The following is a 24,315-nucleotide window of genomic DNA, read 5'->3' on the forward strand; positions in this document are numbered from 1 at the left end:
CTTAGCACTAGATGCTGATAATAGTCATCACCTACGCCTGGCTGCAAAATGCAAGTCTATAACCAGCCGCTCCTTAATAAATGAATGCTATTATCCTCTCAAATTCTAAAAATATTTGGGCAAGGGGACCTAAAGCCAGTTACTTATTATTTCCGGTTACTTATTTCTTCTAGAATATGTTTTTCTATGTGTCACTTTCATGGTTTCCTTTAAATAGTCTCTTCATAAATTTTGATGACTGGTCTACTTTAGATAGCTCAACCTTTTATTTTTTATTTTTAAAGTGCATGCCTTTATTTTTTGAAGATGTATCTTGAGTGTTTATGTCTTATTTCCTCTTGAATTTTAAAAGTGCATTTTCAGAACCAGAGAAATTGTACCCAAATTAAGACCCATGCCTGGCAGGCATCTGATCACAATCTGATTCCAGATTCCACAGGATTCTCACCCTTAGCATCACTGGATGTGATCCTAGTCAGGGTCCCAGACTACTACCACTGTTAAGGGAGGTCCAGATCGTTCTCGGCACCCCAGATCTCCCTGACTTTGAACCACAGGCTAAGAATTACCTGATCTAGACCTCCTAAGCACTGACTGGGACACTGCACCCCCCCAAAAAAAAACAACAACAACACATTTTCACATACACAGTTGAAATATTTACCGTATTTTCCAGTGACTTTGAAACGAAAAAAAGTCAACTGAAATAGGGGGTTGTCTTATATGCCCAGTATATCCCGAAAAACATTTTGATATGCCGCTAAATGAAAATCATCTGGATATTGCCACGAAACAAATTTTCCAATTTGATCCTGCACCAATCACTGCAAGGCTCGCATGGACCACCTCTCTAACTCATCCAATGCAAGCAGGCTTTTTATGCATGCAAATTAGACAGTGTTCTGTACCCGAATCTACACTGTAAAAAGCCTGCTCAGATTAGCCAAAGTCAGAGAGGAAGTCTTTTAAGGTATAACCTTTGAACCTATGTTTTTAACTGTAAAATTACGGGGTCGTCTTATACACCCAGTCATCTTATATGTCGAAAAATATAGTATTTCTTTTTTTTTTTTTAATTTTACTTAGAAAACAGTATGTCTGGGGCCGGAGTGGTGGCACGAGTGGAAGGGCTTTTGTTTGCCTTGCACAAGCTAACCTAGAGCAGACCAAAGTTCGATCCTCTGGCATCCCATATGGTCCCCCAAGCCAGGAGCAATTTCTGAGCACATAACCAGGAGTAACCCTGAGCGTCACCAGGTGTGGCCCAAAATTAGCAAAAAAAAAAGGAAAGAAAGAAGGAAGGAAGGAGGGAGGGAGGGAGAGAGGGAAGGAAGGAAGGAAGGAAGGAAGGAAGGGAGGGAGAGGGAGGGAGGGAGGGGGAGGGAGGAGGGAGGGAGGGAGGGAGGGAGGGAGGGAGGGAGGGAGGGAAAGAGAGAAGGAAGGAAGGGAGGGGAAGAGGGAAGGAAGGAAGGAAGGAAGGAAGGAAGGAAGGAAGGAAGGAAGGAAGGAAGGAAGGAAGGAAGGAAGGAAGGAAGGAAGGAAGGAAGGAAAGGAAGGAAGGAAGGAAGAAAGAAAGAAATGAAAGAAAGAAAGAAAGAAAGAAAGAAAGAAAGAAAGAAAGAAAGAAAGAAAGAAAGAAAGAAAGAAAGAAAGAAAGAAAGAAAGAAAGAAAGAAAGAAAGAAAGAAAGAAAAAGAAAATAGTATATCTTCAAGCACGAAGATTTCCTAAGCCCTCCCATACATGAAATTGCACCTGAAAATCTAACAAGTGAGTGAGGCCAGGCAGATAGCACAGGAGTGAAGGCCTAGCAAACAGTTGATCCCATTAAAACCCTTGCACCAAATATTTGCTCCCCTGAAAACAGAACCAGGAGTAAAACCCTAATAATTACTGCTATGGAGACCCCTGACCCCAACACACACACACACACACACACACACACACACACACACACACACACACACACACGGAAAAATAAACCTACCAACTGGAATTTAGGGTTGACAGGAAAAGGTTGGATTACTTTAGGTCATCTTTCGTTAGTAAAAGGAGTAACATAAATAAGGATTCAGAAGACCCTATAAATTATTAAAGAAAGGAAAAATAACCTGTTTTCAAATACGAAAGGCACAATCTCTTACAGGGAAACCATTGATATGCTAATTATAAATAATTTATCCATTCATTAGATAGCCTGAGGACAGGGAAGTAATGACTCCATTTCATTAAACATTCTATAAAATTTAAATCTTTCACTTATTTAGACAAGCCTTCCTCCTCATTATCCCAAATTAGTGCAATTCTCATCCTGGTCGTATTTATTACATTGTCGAGTGGAACATTATAAACAAAGCAAGCCCCCTCTGACAGGGGCCTAATTAGATGATCCATTTCTCTTGACTAGAGGTACACACACACACACACACACACACACACACACACACACACACACACACACACATGCACTCACGCACACACGCCTTCTGGGAAAATCCTCACTGAGCACATCCTCAATTCACCAACTGGGTGTGCACCCCCTTGAAGCAACATTGCATGGCCATGTGACGAAAAACTGAGAGCGCATGCTAGTGAGCTGGTGAACATGGATACCATCTACTCTCTGCAAGCCAATCCCTTTTATCCATACTCCTGTCCTCTTCCTCTGAGAGCCTATTATGGGTCTCACTATATAAAAGCATTTATTTGGTCAGCCTCTTTATGTTATTTTATTTTTTATTATAACACCATGATTGGCCAAGTTGTTCATAGTACAGTTGTTTCAGGCCTGAATGTATCAGCCTCAATGCCATCACCAATGTGAACTTCTCTTCATCAGTGTTTCCAGTTTCCCACCCACCACCCTGCCTGCCCACTTGTGAGCACAAACAAATTTACTTCATATTGTTTGTTACAACACAAAGGCCAATGGTATTATCTAAGCTGACATCAATAAGGGTCAAGGATCAGCTTACAATTATTGTTCTCTCTCTCTCTCTCTCTCTCTCTCTCTCTCTCTCTCTCTCTCTCACACACACACACACACACACACACACACACACACACACACACATATATTAACTAGTACAGTCAATGTCTGAGGATTGACTGTGCTACAGTTGGTGCCAGTTGAGCTTCTGTGTTACTGGTTCAGATTCAGCCTACTTGAAAAGTATGCATGTCCAGCCCCAGTTTCACAGGACATGACAGAAACAGAAGCTACCTGAGCTTCCTAAGGAATCACACTCCTTCTGAAGAAGGCCAAGAGCCAATCCTTGAGAATGCAGACAATCTAGTTTTTCCACTAGATACGCTGCTTACAGAACTCAACCCATTAAATGAATCGTCTGCTGGACCCAAATTCATGGCACCCAACCTCAGCTGGGCATGTCCAGTCACTCATCAAGCTATCTCCACGTCCCTCTTCCATGGCCAACACAGATTTCCCCACCTTACCCTTTGCTTCACCCATTGCTCTCCTGCCTTGAGGAAACAAACTTTATTGGTCTGGAAAGCTACTGGGCCCCATCTGAGCCATATTCATGTCCAACCTATCCATTTCTTCTGATAACTTCCTCCATTTCTCTCCACTTTTCCCTGAGCCAAGATGATCTCTTGCAAATGCAAATCCCAGCATGTCCCTTCCCTGCTTAATATTCTTCTGTGAGTCATGATCTTCAGAATTAACCCACAGCTTCTGCCTGTGTAAGATCCTTCTAGATCTCTCTCCACCTCCAAGGAATCTCCAAAGAGGACTCCATGGCCGTGTGAACCTTTTTTATCAGTTCCCAATGTACTGCCCTGCCAAACTGGCTCAACCCTGAAAACCTGAAGGACTGACTCGGTTTTCACCAACCTTACCAGTCCTTGAGGCAGGTCTCTAGTGTTATCCCAGAAGCCCTTGGTTCACCACCACCATCCCTGACTGCAAACTGAACATGGTTCCACACACAACATTTCTCATAGATCTCTGGGAAACTGTGGACTTGTGAAAAGCAAATAGACATCTGCATTCTCTGAAACAAGTCCTAGGAGATGCCCTCCCCAGGTAGGTTGAGGGGGCTTGAGGGAGCAAATGAGTGAAGGCTGACTCTTGGGGACAAGGGTCTCCCCGGGTCTGTGGCAACCAGACCCACTGTAACCTCCGAATCACTTTAGGAGTTTTAGAAATGCAGCACTTTGGGCCTCCTTCCAAAGCCACATGTCTGAATACATGAGGAATGAGGCCAAGATGTCTGTACCACCCACTCCAGATCCCTCAAGCTTCCACCCCTCGCCCCCTCTGACCAGACTCTCTCCAAGATGGTTGGAGCTCAGCACCGCACTGACATGGCCAATAGGATGACTCTGAAACACCTTATATGTCCCCTTGCTTAGGACACATGAATTTCCACAGGCATTACCTACTACCTGCTCTTGGCAGCACCCCTCAGAATCAATGGTCCACTTTCCTCTAAGCCAACCACACTCTAATCAACACAGGCTGACTCTAATTTCAGATCCCAATCCAAGTCCAAGAAATCAGATGGCATTTTGTTGTGCTATCTTGACTTTGACCTTCCACTGGGCTAAGTAACAGGGCCCTAGGTGTTCTCTAGAAGAAGCCTCCTGAATTTCCCTACTTTTCTGTGTGAGAGACATTCACCTCAGCCCACTTCTGGGCTCTTTGGGAGCTTCCCAGAGTGGAAAGATCTGGAACTCAGTCTAAGAATATCTATTCTTCCTAAGATACAAGACTCCTCACCCTTCTCTTCATAGGATGATGGCTCTCAGAGCACAGAAGAAAAGACAAAAATAAGCATTGGTGAGGTATGGAGAAACAAGAATTTTGAGAGAAATAGAAGATATATGGTGTGATCTTTATGAAAAATTGTATGAGGTCTCACCAAGACCTTAAACCTCAAATCATCGATGACTCCAGCCATTTTTTCTTTAAGTATTAAAGGAATTACAAGCAGGAATTCTAGTTCAGTACACCCAGTTTGGAACATCATTCACAACAGCCCAGATGTGGAAACCACCCAAATGTCTAGCCACAGAAAAATGGATGAAGGAAATGGGGTCTGCCTACCCAAGAAGAATATGACTTGGATTGAAAAAGGAAGGAAATCTTTTTTTTTTTTTTAAGGAAGGTCTAGTGACAGATGTTACAATATGAAGAAACCTTATCATAAAAAGGAAAGAATAAAAATGACTTGAGTTTACAGAATTAAATGCATTTGCAATTCAAGGAAAAACTCTCACTAGGCAATAGGACACAGTGAATTTGGGAAAAGTCTTGTGACAAAGATGACTGAAGTTTCTGAATGGTGCTAAATTCACCACATGTAGTTAAATCCTTTGCCCTGAACAAGTAGTTTATGGATCAGATCTCTTGGGGTAAATCATTAGAAAGAAAAAAAACAATGAGAAGTTAAAAGAATAGGTATGCAAATATTAAGAGATTCTAATCTAAGGAAATGGAATACAAGAACTTTGATTCTTTTTTAATTTTTTTATTTGATTTTTTGATTCTATAAGCTTCTTTCTTTGGGGTCCCCTCATGACATTAAAAATACAGAGAAACTACAATCACATTTTTAAAGAGCTGTCAAGCCTATACTATATTTGTTCAGACTAGTTAGGCCTAGTGTCTAAATGTGTTAAGAGTTAATGAACCATATAAAGGTGAGTGATTTAAAAAAGATTATTTGTAATTATTATATATGGTCCCAGAGCAATGCAACTTGTAAGACAGACTTCCTATTATAGAGCCTAGTGACAATTTTGAAGTGTTCTGAAGAATAAGCATTTAGATTTATTTATAATACATTTAATGTGTGATATTCCTAAAATTACAGGAATCAGGGTTGACAAGTCCTGCAGAAATTGAGGCAAACATTGCTCTCATGTCCTCCATATTCATTCCCTGCTGTAGGTTACTGACATAGCAGACCCCTGAGAAGCTTTCAGAAGCTAGATAAGATCTCATACAGGATAACTGCCTATTTAAGATTTTATTTTTCTGAGTTTGGATAGGTTTGGGCCACATCCAGCAGTGCTCAGGGGCTTACTCCTGACACTGTTCTTAGGAATAACTCCTGGGATGGCTCAAAGGACCATATGCAACGTCATGGGGCTTGAACTAGGCTGACTGCATGCAAGATAAGCATCTTTCCACCTGTACAACCGCTCCAGGCAAATGAAGATTTTGTAGTTCCCATCTTCTGCCCTCCTAGGGCAATTAACTAGTTGGTCTGGCACTACCCTACCATTTCTCACACCACTTCTCCACTGATGCTCCTCTGAAGGGAAAAGGGAAAAGGCCAGGGAAAAGCCAATCCTACGAACTGGAGCTGGTTTTATGCTCAAACACAGAATAAAACTCACTCATCACTCTCCCAACAACAGATGGCAAAAGTGAGATGCCACAAGTGCTACAAGTTTTTAAGCAACTTTTCATAAATAGAAGAGAGGAGAGGAAGGAGGGAAAAAAGATGACCCAGAAATGAATGAACTCACATGTTGGAAAAAAGGGCTAAGCCTTCTTTCCCTGCTCTCTAGCTGAATCTAAACTGCTCCCTGAATTGAATTCTGCATTGGTCAGGATTACTGATACATCACAGTTACCCTGGTAGGGGCCAAGAATGACAGAGTCCTTGCAGGATCCAACCCAGGTTCAATCACTGTAATCCACAGGATTCCCTAGTATAGTCAGGAGTGATTCCTGAGCAGAGTCAGGAGTAGACACTGAGCACTGCTGGCTATGGCCCAAAAGCAAGAACAAAACCCAAATATAATTCCCCTGGAAGCTGCTTATCAACGAGCCAAGGTCAGCTGCCTTGAATACTGTTCAACAAAGAAGTTACTTGGGGCTGGAGTGATAGCACAGCGGGGAGGGTGTTTGCCTTGCACATGATTGACCCAGGTTCAATCCATATGGTCTTCCGAGCCTGCCAGGAGTAATTTCTGAGTGCAAAACCAGGAATAACCCCTGAGAGCCAATGGGTGAGGCCCGAAAAAAAAAAGGAAGAATGAAAGAAGTTACTGTCCAGAGAGAAAGAGCACTGAGTGGAGGGCACTTATCTTGCAATTAATAGACCAAGGATCCATCTGTAATGCCATAGAGGGTTCCCTGAGCCCCACCAGAAGTGACCCCTAAGCACAGGAGTAAATCCTGAGCATGCCAGGTGTGGCCCAGAAACACACACACACACACACACACACACACACACACACAGAGTCATAGAGACATCCAGGAACCACAGGAAGGTCAGAGGTCATGGGTTCCCACTATGCAGTAAGTGGTCTGACTCCTCCTGGTACCTAGGTCCTTCCTGGCTCCTGTAAGCACAAACTGAAGAGCCAGGCATTCAAGAACAGGGAAAAAAAGAGACTCAGACAGAAAAGGGAAACACCCCCACCCCAGTGAATGTGATAAGTCAAAAATTTCAGGGGTGCTAAGGAGTCCTGGTTCTACACATCAGGCCCTGCTTTCCCAAGAACTACACCATGGAGACCAGGAGCAAGCTGGCTGGATGCAGGGAATGAGGACCCAGAAAGTGCAAACACAGAGATTGTGCTTGAAGAATGGGGCCACAAGTTGTGTTGCACAGTGGTTAGTGGTTAAGGTCCTTGCTTTGCATAGAGCTAATCCAGATTAGATCCCTGGCTCCATATATAGTTCCTGAGCCCTACATAGAATGATCCCTGAGTGCAGAGGTAGGAGGAAGCCTTGAGCATGTGGGTACTGCATAAGTGAAGCAATTATAGGGGTTGGCGACTACAGGCCCGAGATGATACCAGATGTGTCCCTGGGGAGTCCAGGTCACACACCCTGACTTTACAGTCCAGGGTGCACTGCCAACAAAGGCTCAGTTTTGCATCCTGGATATGAAGAATGGAAAATATGCTCCCAGTGAAGCCAACACAGCCCTCAATCTAGATGGTCTCAAGCAAGACAGGGACCTGGAAGTGGGGCATGGAGATTAAGGTGATGCAATTTCCCCGTGGAGGTGTGGAGGGGAATTTGCTTCTGCCTTTCTCTGAATGTTTTGGGGTGAGCCTTCTCCATGCTGAGCATCCCCCAAATCTGTGTTTTCCCATGGCCTTCCCAACCCCTACTCATGCCTTTGTCTATTCTCTGTTTTTTTAATTTATTTGGGAGCCACAACCAGCAGTGTTATGGGGTTAAGCTTGGCTCTATGCTCAGAAATCACTGGCAGGCTCAGGGCATTATATTAGGATGGCGGGGATTGAACCCAGGTTAGCCACATGCAAAGCAAATGCCCTCCCCTCTGTGCTCTTGCTCCAGCCCCTATTTTCCTCTTTCTTTAGAAACACCAGTAATACTGGATTTGAGGGCCTCCAAGCCCAGAAGAGCCAGATTTCTACTAACAAAGATCTATTTCCTGGTGACATCATATGCACAAGTCCCCAGAAGTTAGGACTTGAATATATCAGTTGGATAAAACCCACATTCAACTCATACCTGGGGGAAATCAGACACAGCAAAGGGATTCAGATACTGGAGGGCCAAGGTACCTCACTCCTAACAGAGGGTTTCATTTGATCCAATGAACAAAATGATTTCAAGGCAAAAGTTGGCTATGATCATCAAAACAATAACCAGCCTCATGGTTGTCAGGGGAAACAACTAGACAGGACTTTGCAGGAAGAATGAGGTTGGGGGTTGCAGGGGGTGTTCACTGCAAAGATAGCTACTCCCTTTAAATCCACCGCTGGCCTGAGGTAGGGCCAGGCTAGATTCTGGTACCCGTCACTGCCATGGGCAGCTGCCAAAGATGCTCTTTCGTCTTCAGAAAGAGCAAAGCTGGCCAGGAAAAGCCATCCTGGTTTTAAGGAGAAAGATGAATAGAGCCTTTGGCTCTGTTGGAAGCTGACATCATTTCTGAGCTGAAAAGGTATCTGACAGATGTTTGAAATGACAACATATAACATAGCTGGCCAGGTCCATTTGCCCTGATCCTTCTCCTCAGCCCTGTCTTGAGACAGAAAAAACATCTCCTTTTTTTTTTTAATAACTTTTATTGTGACCAACGTGAATTATGAATCTTTCACAGTAATATTTAAGGTACATAGTGACATTGAATCAGGAGTATTTCCCACCACCAGTGTTGTCCTCCCTCCACCCCTGTTCCCAGCATCCACCTCCTTTGCCCCCGGCCTGCTAGCATAACTGGTCCCCTCTGTATATAACTTGTTGTAGATTGGGTATCAATTCTGCTATCTTTGACTTTGTGTTTGGTGTTTAAGTCTGATCATATTTTATTTCTACTCAATGTTCATACGGTTGTTTGGTCCTGAAAAAAACATCTCCTTTTGATCCACAGATAATACAAGAGCTTCTGAAGATGCACAAATACAAGTCATGCCAGGCCAGAGTGGAAAAGCATTTGACATTGAAGACACAACAGAGAAGGGCTCTGAGTGAACCAAACACACCTTCATGATCCAAGTATTCTGAAGCCCAAGAAAACTAACTCCAAGTTCATTGAACCAAACTTCCCCTCCAGTGACAGAGATGCAGTCAGCCTCTGCTATCTCCCAATAACAAACCCCCAATATACCTGGACCACCATTCTTCATGTGAGTTCCCACAGATACTCTCCTTATCAACCTCACTTTTCTACTTCCTTCCATCAAATCTTCCTGCCCACTGTCCTTCCTGGCATAGCCAGCCAATTCCTTTGTTCTAGAAGATTTTCCCTTTCTTCTTCATAGCCATCCCCCATTCCTTGATAGATAAAGATTTTCCAGTTCAAGGTATGAGTTCCACTGGGGTTCATGAGCTCATATTAGGGAGTACCTAGCTGAGTATTTATTTGTTTCTAGAATACTTATATATTCACTTTAGTGGGGATTATAAAAATAAAACAATGAAAGAGATAACTTCACAGCAAAAGAAAAGTAAAATTTTCTGTATATATATTTAAAGTAAAAAGTAGGTCAAATACAGGTAATCATTAGGTCTAGGAAATACAAACGATCAAAATCAAGGAGGTAGGTAGGAAGGTAGAAGAAAAAGTGTTTATTGTAGCTTGTCATAAGGGAAACACAAATCGAAGTGACAATGATGAGTCATCTCACACCCATGAGAAGGGCATCCAACAAAAATCTAGTAACCAAACAGTGTTGGCAGAGATGCAGTGAAAAAGGAGCCCTTGTTTCCAGTGGGAATATCCAGTCCAACCTGAATGGAAAACAGTGTGAAGATTCCTCAGAAAAAGTAACAGAATTTATATATGACCCAGTAACTCTACTTCTCCACATCTACCCCACACACACACAACACAAAAACATCCATTCAAGAAGCACCCTGGGCTCATGGCAAGAGCAACAGCCAGCACAGAGAGGTAACCCCAACCAAGGAGTGGTGGTGACTTGGTGGTGGACACATATGATGGAATCACACAACTAAGAGAGGAAATCTTACATTTCATTACTACTTCGGTGAGCATCGTGTAAAGAAAAATAAGTCAGAGGGAGAAGGACAAATACCAGATGTCCTCACTCATCTGAGGTCTATGAGAAAGAAGAATGGACAGGATTGACTAGTAAGGGGCCCATGGCCTTAAATTACAAAACTGAGATGGTCAACAATGCGGAGAGTGGAAGAGAGAAGGGAACTAGAATGACGTCAGAACAAAGGTGGAGGGCCTGCAGTATTTAGGTAGAGATGAGGTGCAGTCATTTTGTGCCTCAAGACCATACATATTAATAATATTGGAGCCATGTTCAACTACAATGAAAATTAAAAGCAAAATGAACTCATTAAAAGTATAATGAGAACAAGATCAGTGCTGATGGGAATGTGGAGAGAAAGGAACTCTAATTCAGTGTTGGTAGAAATGCCATCTAGTCCAGCTTTTATGGAAAACAATATGGGGAGATTCCTCAAAAAATTGGACACTGAGCTCCCATGTAATCCAGCTATACCACTCCTAGGGATATACCCTAGAAACACAAAAATACAATCCAAAAATCCCTTCCTCACACCTCTATTCATCACAGCACTATTTACAAGAGCCAGACTCTGGAAACAACCAAGATACCCTTCAACACATGAATAGCTAAAGAAACTGTGGTACATATTGTTGTGTATGTAAACATTTTATGGGTGACTTGCAACACATATATACAATGGAATATTATGCAGCCATTAGGAGAGATGAAGGCATGACATTTTTCTATAAGTACATGGAATCTGTTATGTTGAGTGAAGTAAGTCAGAGGGAGACAGACGCAGAATAATCTCACTCATCTATGCGTTTTAAGAAAAATAAAAGACATTATTGTAATAATGCCCAGAAACAATAGAGATGAGGGCTGGAAGGACAAAATATGAAGCTCACCACAAAGAGTGGTAAGTGCAGTTAGAGAAATAACTACACTGACAACTATAGTGATAATGTTAATGAGTGAGAGAAGTAGAATGACTTTCTCATATACAGGTGGGGGTGGGGGAGGAAGATTAGGGACACTTGTGATGAGAATGTTGCACTGGTGAAGGGGAGTGTTCTTTTAATGACTGAAACCCAACTACAATCATGTTTGTAATCAAGGTGCTTGAATAAAGATATTTAAAAAAAAATTATGGCGAGCCCTGCCGAAGCCATGCCTACTGACTCTGTTACCCAGAATCACTGTTTTCCTGGTGGCCCACCTTCATCGCCACTCTACAATCCACTCTGGGGACACTAATCTGACCAAACTTCAGGGACACTCCAATTTAACAAAATGGACATCTAACAACAAGTGCTTACTAAACTTTCTACTATTGTACTAATGTCTTCATTAGAGATACAGTAGTTTTCATAAATGTGCTTCCTACTGTATTATTTTTTTTTCAGTTTTCTTTCCTTTTAATTTTAAAAGTTTCTTCTTTCTCTTCCTTTTCCTTTTTTTCTTTTTTCTTTCTTCTTTTTCAATAACTTTGTTTTCACTTATCTGGAAACAAATGCATTATGTTCAGCAACATGATGCATTTTCTTTAAATAAAGTGAATGAATGAATAAAGTGTGACGAGTCCCAGAAGAAATATGAGGCTGATGATCAAATGGGTGGTATGTGGAATGATTTCAGGGACAAACTCCCAATGGTGTAAGACCAGCATTGGAGGTCCAGGAACTCTCTATATTGTCCTGGGTTCCAAATGATCTGACTCTTCCCTCTATCCATCTAGCTAGTTCTCATCACACACTTCTTCCTCTAATACTCTGTTCAGACTTTTTTTCTTCTTCCAGATACACACAGCATACCTGTCCTGGGACCATGGGGGTCCCACTTCTATTTCTAGATTCCCCCCACCAAAATGAGTATCTTTCTCTCCTTTCATAATTACAGAAGGACAGGATGGACATAGAGCATTCATTCAAGCCTGGGCTCATACTGTTCCTGCTCCCTTTCCTCTCCTCGTCTTCCTCCTCCTTTTCCTCTTTCTCTCCTCCTTCTCCTCCTGTCTCTCTTCCAATCCCATCCAGTGGCACAGAGATACAGCAGAGAGCAGCTAAAGCATTTGCTAGCAGAGAATGACCCAGATTCAATCCCTGGAATCCCATAAGGTCCCCCTGAGCACACCAGGGATGATGATTCCTGACTGCAGAGCCTGAACATTGCCAGGTGTGGCAAAAATAAATAAATAAATAAATGAATAAATAGCAACAACAACAAACCATCCCACTCAGTTCTTCAAGACTCAAGTAAGGGGCTGGAGACATAGTTCGATGGTTAAAATACTTAACACTGGGGGCCGGAGAGGTGGAGCTAGAGGTAAGGTGTCTGCCTTACAAGTGTTAGCATAGGATGGACTGCTATTCGATCCCCTGGCATCCCATATGGTCCCCCAATCCCCAAGGGGAGATTCTGAGCTCTTAGTCGGGAGTAACCCCTGAGCATCAAACAAACAAAACAACAAAACAAAACAAAACAAAACAAAACAAAACAAAACAACTAAACACTGTATGTGGTCGAGCCTGGTTCTATCCCCGGCACCATATATGTTCTCCCCCAGCTCTGCTAGAGTGTCCACTGGGCACAGAGCCAGGAGCAAGCCCTGGACAATGCCAAGTATGACCCCAAAAAACAAAAGTAATCAAACAAAAGTAAGTCCAGAAGGGGCTTGGGCAAATAGAATGGGAGCAGGGTGCTGGCCTTGTATGAGTTAACCTGGGGTCAAGCCCCAAAACCCATATGTGGTCCCGGAGCACCTCCAAAAGTGATCCTGGATGAGATGGGGTGTGATCTAATCTTTCCCCAAAAAACAGGCTCCCTCAGGGCAACCTCTACTCCTGAGTGCCTTCTCAGGACCACAGGCAAGAGACGTCTTAGCCACCAGCTGAACTGAAGGCTGTTTCCAAATATCAAAGGCTTCCCATCGTCTGCTTTGCCATCACAGAGAGCTGGTCCAACCATCCCCTTAGAGAAATCTGGCTCTGTCATTCCCTCAGAAAGTTGGTCTCAAAAGGAGGCCTCTCCTGGATCCCTACACTATCTGCACCAGGTCCAAGGGGACAGATTAACAGGGCAGAAGCTCACACAAGACCTCACTCCACCCAGACCTTAGAAGAGCCTCCATGTTTCAGGCCTTTGTCCAACCAGCATTTACTCAACACTTGCTCCACGCCATGCTCTGGGATGTTACAAACCAGGGTAAGGGGCCGAAGAGACAGCAGCAGATAAAGGTGCTTGCCCGTCACAAAATCTATCTCAATTCAGTCCCTGGTGCCACATCTGGTCCCTGGGTACCACTGAGTATGACCCAAACCTTACCCACAAAATTCAATTAATAATAATTTTTTAAAAATTTAAGTTAAGGGGCCGGAGAGATAGCACAGCGGCATTTGCCTTGCAAGTAGCCGATCCAGGACCAAAGGTGGTTGGTTCGAATCCCGGTGTCCCATATGGTCCCCCGAGCCTGCCAGGAGCTATTTCTGAGCAGACCAGCCAGGAGTAACCCCTGAGCACCGCCAGGTGTAGCCCAAAAACCAAAAAATAAATAAATAAATAAAATTTAAGTTAAAAACAGTGATGAAAATTCAACAGGCAGCACCTCCCTGTCCTCCCAAGGAACTGTCTTGCCATCTAGTGCGGGTGATACCAAAGGGACAGGAGCCAAGTCCAAGTGAACATCTTAAGGGTCCGTACTTCATACTCAATAGGGTATGGAAGACAAAAGGACGAGAGAGCTGTTCAAGACACTTTGGCAGAACACCCCAACCTGTGAAGTTGGGGTCCACTCAGAGCCACATGCCAGAAAGAAGCACTAAAGGCAATGGAAGCTGTTGGAGGAGGGCACTGATAAGAGTTCAGGGCAGTGGGGAAGAGGCAGGAGGAAGAAGAGGTAGAGGAGGGGAGGAGAGCACCATGCAGAGCCTGGACTGGGGGGGGGGAGAAGAAGAAGAAGAAGAAGAAGAAGAAGAAGAAGAAGAAGAAGAAGAAGAAGAAGAAGAAGAAGAAGAAGAAGAAGAAGGAGGAGGAGGAGGAGGAGGAGGAGGAGGAGGAGGAGGAGGAGGAGGAGGAGGAGGAAGAGGAGGAGAGGAGGAAGAGGAGGAGGAGAAGATGATGATGAAGAAGGAGGAAGAAGAAGAAGAAGAAGAAGAAGAAGAAGAAGAAGAAGAAGAAGGAGAAGGAAGAAGGAAGAAGGAAGAAGAAGAAGAAGAAGAAGAAGAAGAAGAAGAAGAAGAAGAAGAAGAAGAAGAAGAAGAAGAAGAAGAAGAAGAAGAAGAAGAAAGAAGAAGGAGAAGGAGAAGGAAGAAGGAAGAAGAAGAAGAAGGAAGAAGAAGAAGAAGAAGAAGAAGAAGAAGAAGAAGAAGAAGAAGAAGAAGAAGAAGAAGAAGAAGAAGAAGAAGAAGAAGAAGAAGAAGAAGAAGAAGAAGAAGAAGAAGAAGAAGAAGAAGAAGAAGAAGAAGAAGAAGAAGAAGAAGAAGAAGAAGAAGAAGAAGAAGAAGAAGAAGAAGAAGAAGAAGAACCAGGTCCTTTGCTGTATGGCAGTGACAAAAGTGATGGTCTATTTTCTCACAGCCCTAAAGAGTCTAGGCTTAATTACTTATACCCATTTCTATGACTGGCCAAAGCCTGTCCTCAGTCCATGTTGGCAGGCAGCCTCACCACAAGGATCTGGCCAGCTTCTTTCTGCCCTTTGGGTTTATCCCAGTTGGGCATAAGCAGCTCTGTGCCAAAGCGAAAGCCAAGGGCAGTGTCCCCAATGCTAGAGGTACTGAAAATGGAAGCTGGGCTGCAGACAGGGGCCAAGAGACTTTGCATACTGGAGACTCATATTTCATCCCTGTTACTTCAAGGCTCCCGAGCACCTCCTGGGAGCAACCCCCTGAGCACAAATCTAGGAATAAACCCCGAACACTGCCAGATAAAATCCAAAAGTCAAAACAAACCAAGAAGTGCGAATATATAACCCATAATTTCTCCTTGAAGGTTTTTCTACCATGTCCTCCCCTACCCCAAATAGAAGTGAGTGTTCAGGGGTCAGTCAAAGAGAGAGAAATCCCAAGGAAATGGAACTTCTCTTCTCACACTGACTTTGCCTTCCCCTGGGGACAAAGAACAAAGTCATCTCCACCAACAGCAAGACTGAGAGTCCCACTTGCCCAAAGAAAAGCATCAACCAAGAGCTTCCCATGCAAACCCAGTGGGAGAGGCCGGACTGACCAGGATCGGAAAGAGAAGCAGCTAGGTGCTTCTTCAGAGCTGCCCATGTCTGGGGCTTGCAGGGCTCGGCCACACTCTGGCCCCTGATGCAACCAGGCAGAGAAATGTTGTATGTGAAGAAGCTGCACCCCTCTGTCTACCCCTGTCTGACCCCTGTGACAGACACACCTGGATCCAGCCTGGAGGAAGACAAGGGGCACACTGAGGCTGTTGGCTAAATGTTCAGAAATACTGCCCTCCCACTCAGGGATGCTGAGACCCTCCATCCCATAGCCAAGTAGGGATTATCTATAGAAAGAACTGGGCCCAGCTGGGGAGTGGGGAACAAGCGTAGGGAGGAGACACCAGAGAGAGGTCCCAGATCAAAGCTGTTTCCATCCTGAACTTCCAGAAAGTTCACAAGTCTCACAAACAAACATGACTGCAAAACTGGGGTTCATGATCTACCCTGTTCCAGAATCTGCTTTCTTATAAAAGGAAAATGAACTGGGGAAAAGGGGGGGTCCAGCCTGCTCTCCTCATATATAATAATCACCAAGGTCAGCAGGGAAATATGGAGTATTTTAAGGAGCGGGCCCTGCAAGACTCTTATTGTGTCATCCCTCTAGAAATATTTATTCATCTGGGGGCCACATTGACTGTGCTCAGGGCTCATAGTGCAAAACTCAGGGCTCTGAACTCAGGGCTCACATACTTGCATGGTACCTAGCAGGCAAAGTAACTTCCTTCCTGTACTCCCTCCTCAGACTGTTTCATTGTTCTTTAAAACAACAATGATCTGCAGCAGAGATAGCACAATGGGGAGAGCATTTGCCTTGCATGCAACTGTCCTAGGCTCAATCCCTGGCATTTCATATGGCCCCCCAAGCACTACCATGAGAGATTCATGAGTGCTGAGTCAGGAAGAACACCAGAGCATAGCCAGGTGTAGCCCCCAAAGACAGATAGATGGATGGATGAATGGATGGATGGATGGATGGATGGATGGATGGATGGATGGATAGATATAGATAGATAGATAGATAGATAGATAGATAGATAGATAGATAGATAGATAGATAGATAGATAGATAGATAGATAATAAACTAGATAATTTCACAACTTTGGGAGAATTCACATGTATATACAACATGTTTACAAATATACCTAAAGAACCTTTGGAGTGGGAAATTACTTTCCAATCAATCAATAGAAGACTACACACACCCCATACACACACACATACACACACACACACACACACACACACCCCATAGATGAATTGTAAGGAAGGAGACTGGGAGAGTGAAAAGAATTAGCGACCTACAGCTTTGTTGTCATAAAGGGGTCGAAGTTCTAATAAAGAAGGTTCTGAAGGGCCGGAGAGATAGCATGGAGGTAGGGTGTTTGCCTTGCATGCAGAAGGATGGCAGTTCGAATCCCAGCATCCCATATGGTCTCCTGAGCCTGCCAAGAGCGATTTCTGAGCGTAGAGCCAGGAGTAACCCCTGAGCGCTGCCAGGTGTGACCAAAAAACAAAAACAAAACAAAACAAAAGAACATTCTGAGAACTGCACCCACAAAAGACGGGATAACGTCCCAGCTAGAGAACCAAGAATGAGACAGATATGTCCCTGTCTGTGAGGAGTTTGGCATTCATATTTAATTACTGTTTTTTGGTTTGAGGAACTAGGCCCCTTCCTTTGGTCCTGAGCTTTTCTCGGATTCAGAGAATTAATATTTGGAATGAATATATGATTGGAAGAAAACAGACTTCAAGATGAAACATTTCAGATCTCTCTGTATCTCTGTCTCTGTCTCTGTCTCTGTCTCTCTCTCTCTCTCTCTCTCTCTCTCTCTCTCTCTCTCTCTCAATATCATTTGCAGGACATAATGTGTTTTTTTCAAACCTCTTGAGCCTAAGAGTCATTGATCCTAACAGTGTTTGAAAAGGGCCAAATTTAGGGCAAGCGGCACCTTCCAACCCACCGACTTCTTGGTAGGAGCTATGACCAAAAAAAACTCACAAGTCTTCAACTTTGCTCCAATAAACAGAGTTAACCTTGAACCTGCTATTGTTGAGAGGAAAGAGACCAAAAGAATCTCATCACTAAAATTTCAGGGGATTCTCCTTCCCTCAAGGCGTTTAAAGGTGCTTTACCCCATACTTTGGATCTGTTATTTTTTTTAGGAGCATTAAGGGGGGGGTCGAACTTCTAAAAACAGTCACAGCTGAAGTTCAAAGTGATTCATGACATCTGTGAAGAGGCTTATCTTCTCCTCTGAAGCCAACAAAAGGAAACTTTTTACAGCGGATGAAGTTCAATAATACTAATAGTTGTTATGCCAAATGGCTGGACAAACAGAAAGAAGAAATCTGAAAAGCTGCTTGTGTTTCTAAGCTCCTGTTTCATGGCCTGGGACAAAGGCTCTGTCTGTCTCGGATCCCTGGCTCCACAAGTAGACTTTCTTTGCCATTTCTTAAGAGGAAGAGCTTCTTATAAAAGATCTCAACGTGTTGCAAATATACCATCCTCCTAGCAACATTTCTCTTTGGAAAGGAGTCATATTCAGAAAGGTAGCATATAAACGGTCTATCCCCCCACCCAAAAAAAATAGAGACTCCACGAATTTTTCCCAATGCCTGCTGCAGGGGTCCGTGTTAATGTTTCTTATTTCCACCCATTATCACTCACCCCTCTGTATGGCTGGTATTGCCTAATGTTGAAATCAAAACTCACTTTTCTCAAAAAGACTAAAAATCGAGCTTCTATAAGACCCAGCAGAACTGTTCCTGGGAATATATCGCAGGGGCCCCAAAATCACAAGGCAGAAAAGGCACCTGTACTCCTATTGTGGCATTAGTCAAAACAGGCACTGGAAGCAAACCAACAATTGTCCATGCACAGATGAGGGGATAAAGAAACTGTGGTACATCTGTACTATGGAATATTATGGAGCTGTTAGGAAAAGTGGTCATTCTTATACATAGATGAATATGGAGAGTATCGTGCTAAGTGAAATGAGTCAGAGGGACAAAACATAGAAGGATCACAGTCATCTGTGGGGTATTAAAATAGTATAGTAGGGGGCCAAAGTAACAGCACAGTGGTAGGGAGTTTGCCTTGCATACAGCCAACCCAGAAAAGACCTAGGTTTAACCTCAAACATCCCATACGAATTCCCAAACATCCACTAGGAGTGCAGAGCCAGGAGTAACTCCTAAACACTGCTGGATGTGGCCCAAAACCAAAAAAAGAAAGAAATGTTTGTACTTTAAAATAAAATAGTATAGTACAGTATAGTATAGTATAGTATAGTATAGTATAGTATAGTATAGTATAGTATAGTATAGTATAGTATAGTATAGTATAATAGTATAACCCAAAGGTAATAGATATAAGAGCCAGGGGAACCAGTTCATAGGAGGAAGCTTGCCACAGATAGCGGGAAATGCAGCCAAGGTGGAGAAGGGACCACTAGGACAATGAGAGTTGAAAATGATCACTCCGGAAAAGAAGTGGGAGCTGAAAGGAGGCAAAGCGATGATGAGCATGATATCCCTTCAGGAACAGTACTGCAAAACACTGTGTCTAAAAAGAGAAGAGGTGGGGGAAGGAGGGAAAGAGGGAGAGAGAATCTGCCATTGAGACAGTGAAAGGGGGAAGGCAACTGGGGACACTGGTGGCAGGAAATGTACCTTGGTGAAGGGTGTTGGACATTGTATGAAACTCAATCATGAACAACTTTGCAACTATCATATATGGTGATTCTACTTTTTAAAAATTCTAAATAATAAAATAAAACCCAGGTTAAAGAAGAGCTCACCCACCTGGATCAAACCCTCCTCCATGCAGTCCTGGACCTCCTGAGAATCCAGCAAGTCAGTGTTGGCTGGAGTCCCCCCTCAGCTGCTGAATGAATGAATGAATGAATGAATGACACAACTTCCCTTCATGCTGACTGAGTCAATGATTTGAATTCTCCTCACATGCTCGAATGAGTAACACAAATTCCCCTCACATGTTGAATGAATGAATGGCATGAATTCCCCTCTCACATGCTGAATGACATGAATTCTCCCCTCAGATGCTGAATGAATGAATGTAGGAAAGAAGGAAATGAATTCTCCCTTCGGATGCTGAATGAATGAATGGCATAAATGAATGAATGTCATTAATTCCCCTTTCAGATGCTGAATGAATGGCACAAAGTCTCCCCTCACATGCTAGATGAATGGCACAAATTGCCCCCTCAATGCAGAATGAATGAATGAATGAATGACACAGCTACCCTACCCCACCTCCACAGAACCCACATTAAATCAGTACAACAAGCAACAAGCCACCAACCACAAAAATAGTGTAGACTTTGCCATTATGTAGCTCAGGACAGAAAATGAGAGAAACAAATAAAAGCCAATGTTTTATAAAGGGGGGAGCGAGAGGGGGGGGCCATGTGTACTAAGGGGAAGACACACTTTGCAAAGAGTGAAAATGAGGTTTTTGATGACATTTTGCCAACACAGATAAAAATGATGTTTTGGACCTAGCAGGTTCCATGGGAATGAGCTTGAAATGGTTGGTGTTTCAAGTCAGCTGCTGAAGAAATGGGGCCACCTTCTCCTGCCAGGGATCCACACTTGGGACCAGCCTCATGGAACCAGAGCCTCTTACAAGGAGCCAAACAAGGAGAACTCTAGGTGGGGACCCCAGACAACCACACCAGCAGCCATCAGAGATCTCACAGGCCTGGCTGAGCCCTGGGTGTTCCTGTCTCCACCAGCTCTTGGCCTAACCTTGACACCCAACCACAAGCCTGAACCCCACAGCACCGCTGGAAAGGGCTTACGCTGCTGAAGTGTAAACCCAGCTTGTCTCTGCCTTCCCACATTTGGCTTGTCATGAAAGGCAAAATCAAATGGGGACCTTATTGCCAAAATAGTCAAACATCTTAGTGCAGCCCAATTTGGCAATGGGGAAAAAAATAGAAAGGAAAGGTGGTGGTTATATTTTATTTGCGGTTTCTTTATTTTTGTTCGTTTTAATACAACTGGGGGGGGGGTCACAAAACATTTGTGAAGTACATGCTGCCCCCAGTTTAAACACACACACACACACACAAACACACACACACACACACACACACAACTTGCTGTTTTAGGAGCGAGAGCAGAGCGAGATGATCAAGAACACCACCCACACAGCTGTCTCCCCATTTTCAACAGGGCAGAGCTAGCTAGCTCGGCTGTGGCCTAAGCAAGCTTCCTCCAGGCCTTGCGTTTTGGAAGAAAAAAAAAAAATCCCTTCTGCCTCCCCCAACCCAGACAAGGGGGAAACAATCAGGCAACCAGGAAGATGCATTCAGGGTTTTTCCTGCTTCAACATACCTCCCCATCTCCCCGCCCCCAGTCCTCCACCCCCTGGGTTCCCAAGTCCTCCCCCAGTCCACTTCCCTTTGCAAGCCCTTCCTCGGCTTCCCCAACAGGCTCTGGAAAGCGCCCCAGAGCCTTGGGCCCGAGCCTGGGTCCTACGGGCCGTGTTCGGTTCGGTTCGCCCTCTCGGTCCGACATGCAACCCCATTCTTCCCGGCCTGTCGGCTGCCTTAATTCCAGGCCACCTTGATTCCCAGCTCACACCACCACACGTGAGCCCCAAAATGCGCATGCAAAAACCGCCCAATGCATCCATCCATCCATCCATCCATCCATCCATCCATCCATCCATCCATCCATCCATCCTGCGGTGCCCATCCGAGCCTGGGAAGGGATGCCCAAGCCCGGTGCCTGGATGGAACCTGTTCCCGTGACAGAAAAAGAAGGGGTGTGTGTGGGAGCCTGTGTGGCGATGCCCAGGCGACAATCAGCCGTGGCACGGCGGGACGCAGGATCTTGGCACAAAAGCTCCGGGAAGCAGCAGCCAGCCAGCTAGCAAGCCAAACAGCCAGCCCAGCCGAGCGCGCGCGCGCACACGCTCTTGCCAAGGCTGGCTCTTCGCTGCAACCCTGATGCCCCCCACCCCACCCCACGATGCCACCCCCCATCGAGTCCCCCAGACTCGAAGCTCCGCGAGCTCCCCCCCCCACCCCACTGCAACATCACATCGCCGAGGCAGGCCTGCTGGGTTTTGGGGTGAAGGGAAAAAGCCTGCGGAGGAGGAGAAGGTCCAAAATGGTGGATGATGCGCTCAATGTGGGTCCCGCGGTGGCACCCCCCAGAACTTAGCGCCCCTCCAGCAGCCAGCAGCCGGCCCCCGGGGGTGGGGTGGGGGGAGGCTGGGGGAGCTGGCGTGGGGTGGGATGGGATGGGGGAGACCGCGACGCCGTCACCCACCTGATGTCATGTAGCCCCGCGCAGCCGGGGGCGCGAAGGCGGCGGGGAAACGTTTGTGCAGCCGATAGTCCTTCTCGCTGCGGGACCTCATGCGCTCCGAGGCCCGGTCGGAGAAATCCGAGCTAGGCCAGGCGCGTCGTAGGGTGGTGCTCCGGGTCTTCTTCATGGTGTGATGGTGGGGACGGGACGGGGGGGTGGGGAAGGAAGGGGTGATGCGAGGACCCCCCCAAATCCTCGAGGCCTTCAGCGCCGGGCGCGCTGCTCCTTTGGCTGCTGCGGCTGCTGTTGCTGCTGCTGCTGCGGCTGCGGCTTCACCCGGGTGGACCCCGCGCGCATTTTCCCAGCCCCTTCCTCGGTGGCGGTGATGGTCGTGGGGGTGTCTACCCCGCCAGCGGCGGGTCGGGCGCTCCGCACGCCCCCACACCCCCCCACGGCGAAGGCAAGGCTTCTCCACACGTCCCACAAAGCATTCCACTTCATTTGCAATGCGCCCCCCGGCTTATAGCTTCCAGATTCCTAGCGGCGCGGAGAGGAGAAGGAGGGGGAAAAAAAAGAAAAAATAAAAAAAAAGGCACGTTCCGGAGGCGCCCCCGGCCCCCCAAAGGAGGCGGGGAGCAAGCGGGCGGAGTGGGGGGGCGCCGAGACTAAAGCAGCGTGCGAACGCGCCGGGAGCAGACAATGGCCCGATTCAGCAGCGCCCCAGAGCCGGGCCGCGCGGCACAAAAGCGCCCAACACACACACACACACACACACACACAAGCGCCCAACACACGCACGCACACACACACACACACACACACACACACACAAGCGCCCAACACACGCACACACACACACACACACACACACACACGCGCGCGCCAAGGCCCTCCGGGGCGCACCGGGGCGCGCGGGGCTAAGCTAGGCTAGGCAGGCGGGCGCGGGGTGGGGTGGTGGCGGCGGCTCGATCTCTCGCAATAGCAGCAGCAGCAGCAGCAGCAGCGACGCGCTCCGGGGGGCTTTGCTGACCGTGTCGTGTCGTGTGGTGTCGTGTCCAGTCCACGCCGCGCGCGCTGCCCGCAGTCCTCCGCGGTGGAGACTCTCGCCCGAGGGTGGGGTGCGCAAAGGGATTGTGGAAGGGGATCCCAGCTCGGCTCTGCAGCCCGCACACCCCCACCCACCCTCCAGCAGTGCCCCGGGTCGTCCTGGGCACTGCAGCGCGCCGCCAACGCCGCCGCCGCTCCTCGCCAGGGCCCCGGGTGGCGTGTGCGTGCGTGCATGCATGTGTGTGTGCGTGTCGCGGGGTGCGCGCGCCCACACGCGTGTGCGCCCCGCACGCACGCACAGCCTCCTTTACTTAAACCGGCCGAGCCATGGCAGCCGGGCTGCAGGAGAGGAGGAAGGAGCACGGCAGCCGGCCGAGCACAGACCCGGTCCCCCGTGGGCGCCTCCTTCCCCACCACCGCGCGCGGACGCACCCGTGGCACCACCGGCGGGGACCTCGCCGGGCCTCGCCCACCTGCGCCCCGGGGCAGCCGGGTCCACGTCGCCCAGGGACACGCCGTGCAGGGCCAGCGCGGCCTCCTGCTCCGCCAGGCGATGCGCGCGTGGAAGGCAGCGACGGAACGCGCGAGCCTGCGAATGCGGGTCCCCAGCCCCGATGCACCCACCGCACCGCACTGCCTGGCACAGCTGTTTCTGGGCCCATCACCGATCGCTAAAGGACAGGGCATGAAGGCCTTTGGGAAGGCAGGGAGGCGCCTTGGGGTCCCCCACCCATCGGGACGCGGGGGTCACGGCCAGTTAAAGGTGCGCGACTCCCAGGCTGTGATTTTTTTTTATTTTATTGATTTTATTTATTTATTTATTTTGGAGGCGGAGCTGGGTACTTGTTTTGTTGACCAATATATTTATCTATCCAAATGCGTTGCTGTTGTGAACAACGTCAAAGCATCCTTATTTTCCTTCCCTCCCCCCCCCCCCCCCCGCATCTGAATGTTGTTGGACGTTGGGGTGCTTTTCATTGTTTGGGTTTGCTTTTCCTTTTCTTTTTTTTTAAACCAATGATGATGCAATGTTCTTAAGTTGTTGGAGTCTTGTTACAGAGACAAGGAGGTGGAACCCTGGTGGGGCTACCAAACCAGGTCCAAAACAGGTATGGAGCTTTGCTTGAGATCTTTAGGAGACTAAAGGTTTGTGTGTTTATAATCGAGAGTTGTTTTTCCAGACAACCTAATGAACCATGTATGATCCCTGAGCACAGAGCCAGGAGTAAGCCTTGAGCACAGTCAAGTGTGGGCCCATCCCTCCCCCAAGTCCCCCAATCTCTTCTTCATTGATCCAGGTGATATGGTCACTG

General features: G+C 46.3%; 1 protein-coding gene across 3 annotated transcripts in view; it reads right to left on the minus strand.

Moving 5' to 3' along the window:
• Positions 1–22,433, minus strand: part of STOX2 (storkhead box 2) — a 110,082-nt gene extending 87,649 nt beyond the window's left edge. Inside the window, exon 1 of one of the 3 annotated variants that reach the window (XM_049771421.1) lies at positions 21,977–22,433. In XM_049771421.1, coding sequence (XP_049627378.1) covers positions 21,977–22,142 — 166 coding nt within the window. In that variant the 5' untranslated portion in view covers positions 22,143–22,433. The remainder of the gene's footprint in view (positions 1–21,976) is intronic. The other 2 variants (XM_049771422.1, XM_049771423.1) reach the window with 2 other exon arrangements.
• Between the last annotated feature and the right edge of the window lie 1,882 nt (positions 22,434–24,315).

The sequence above is a fragment of the Suncus etruscus genome, chromosome 4 (assembly GCF_024139225.1).
Source record: "Suncus etruscus isolate mSunEtr1 chromosome 4, mSunEtr1.pri.cur, whole genome shotgun sequence".
Classification (NCBI taxonomy): domain Eukaryota; kingdom Metazoa; phylum Chordata; class Mammalia; order Eulipotyphla; family Soricidae; genus Suncus; species Suncus etruscus.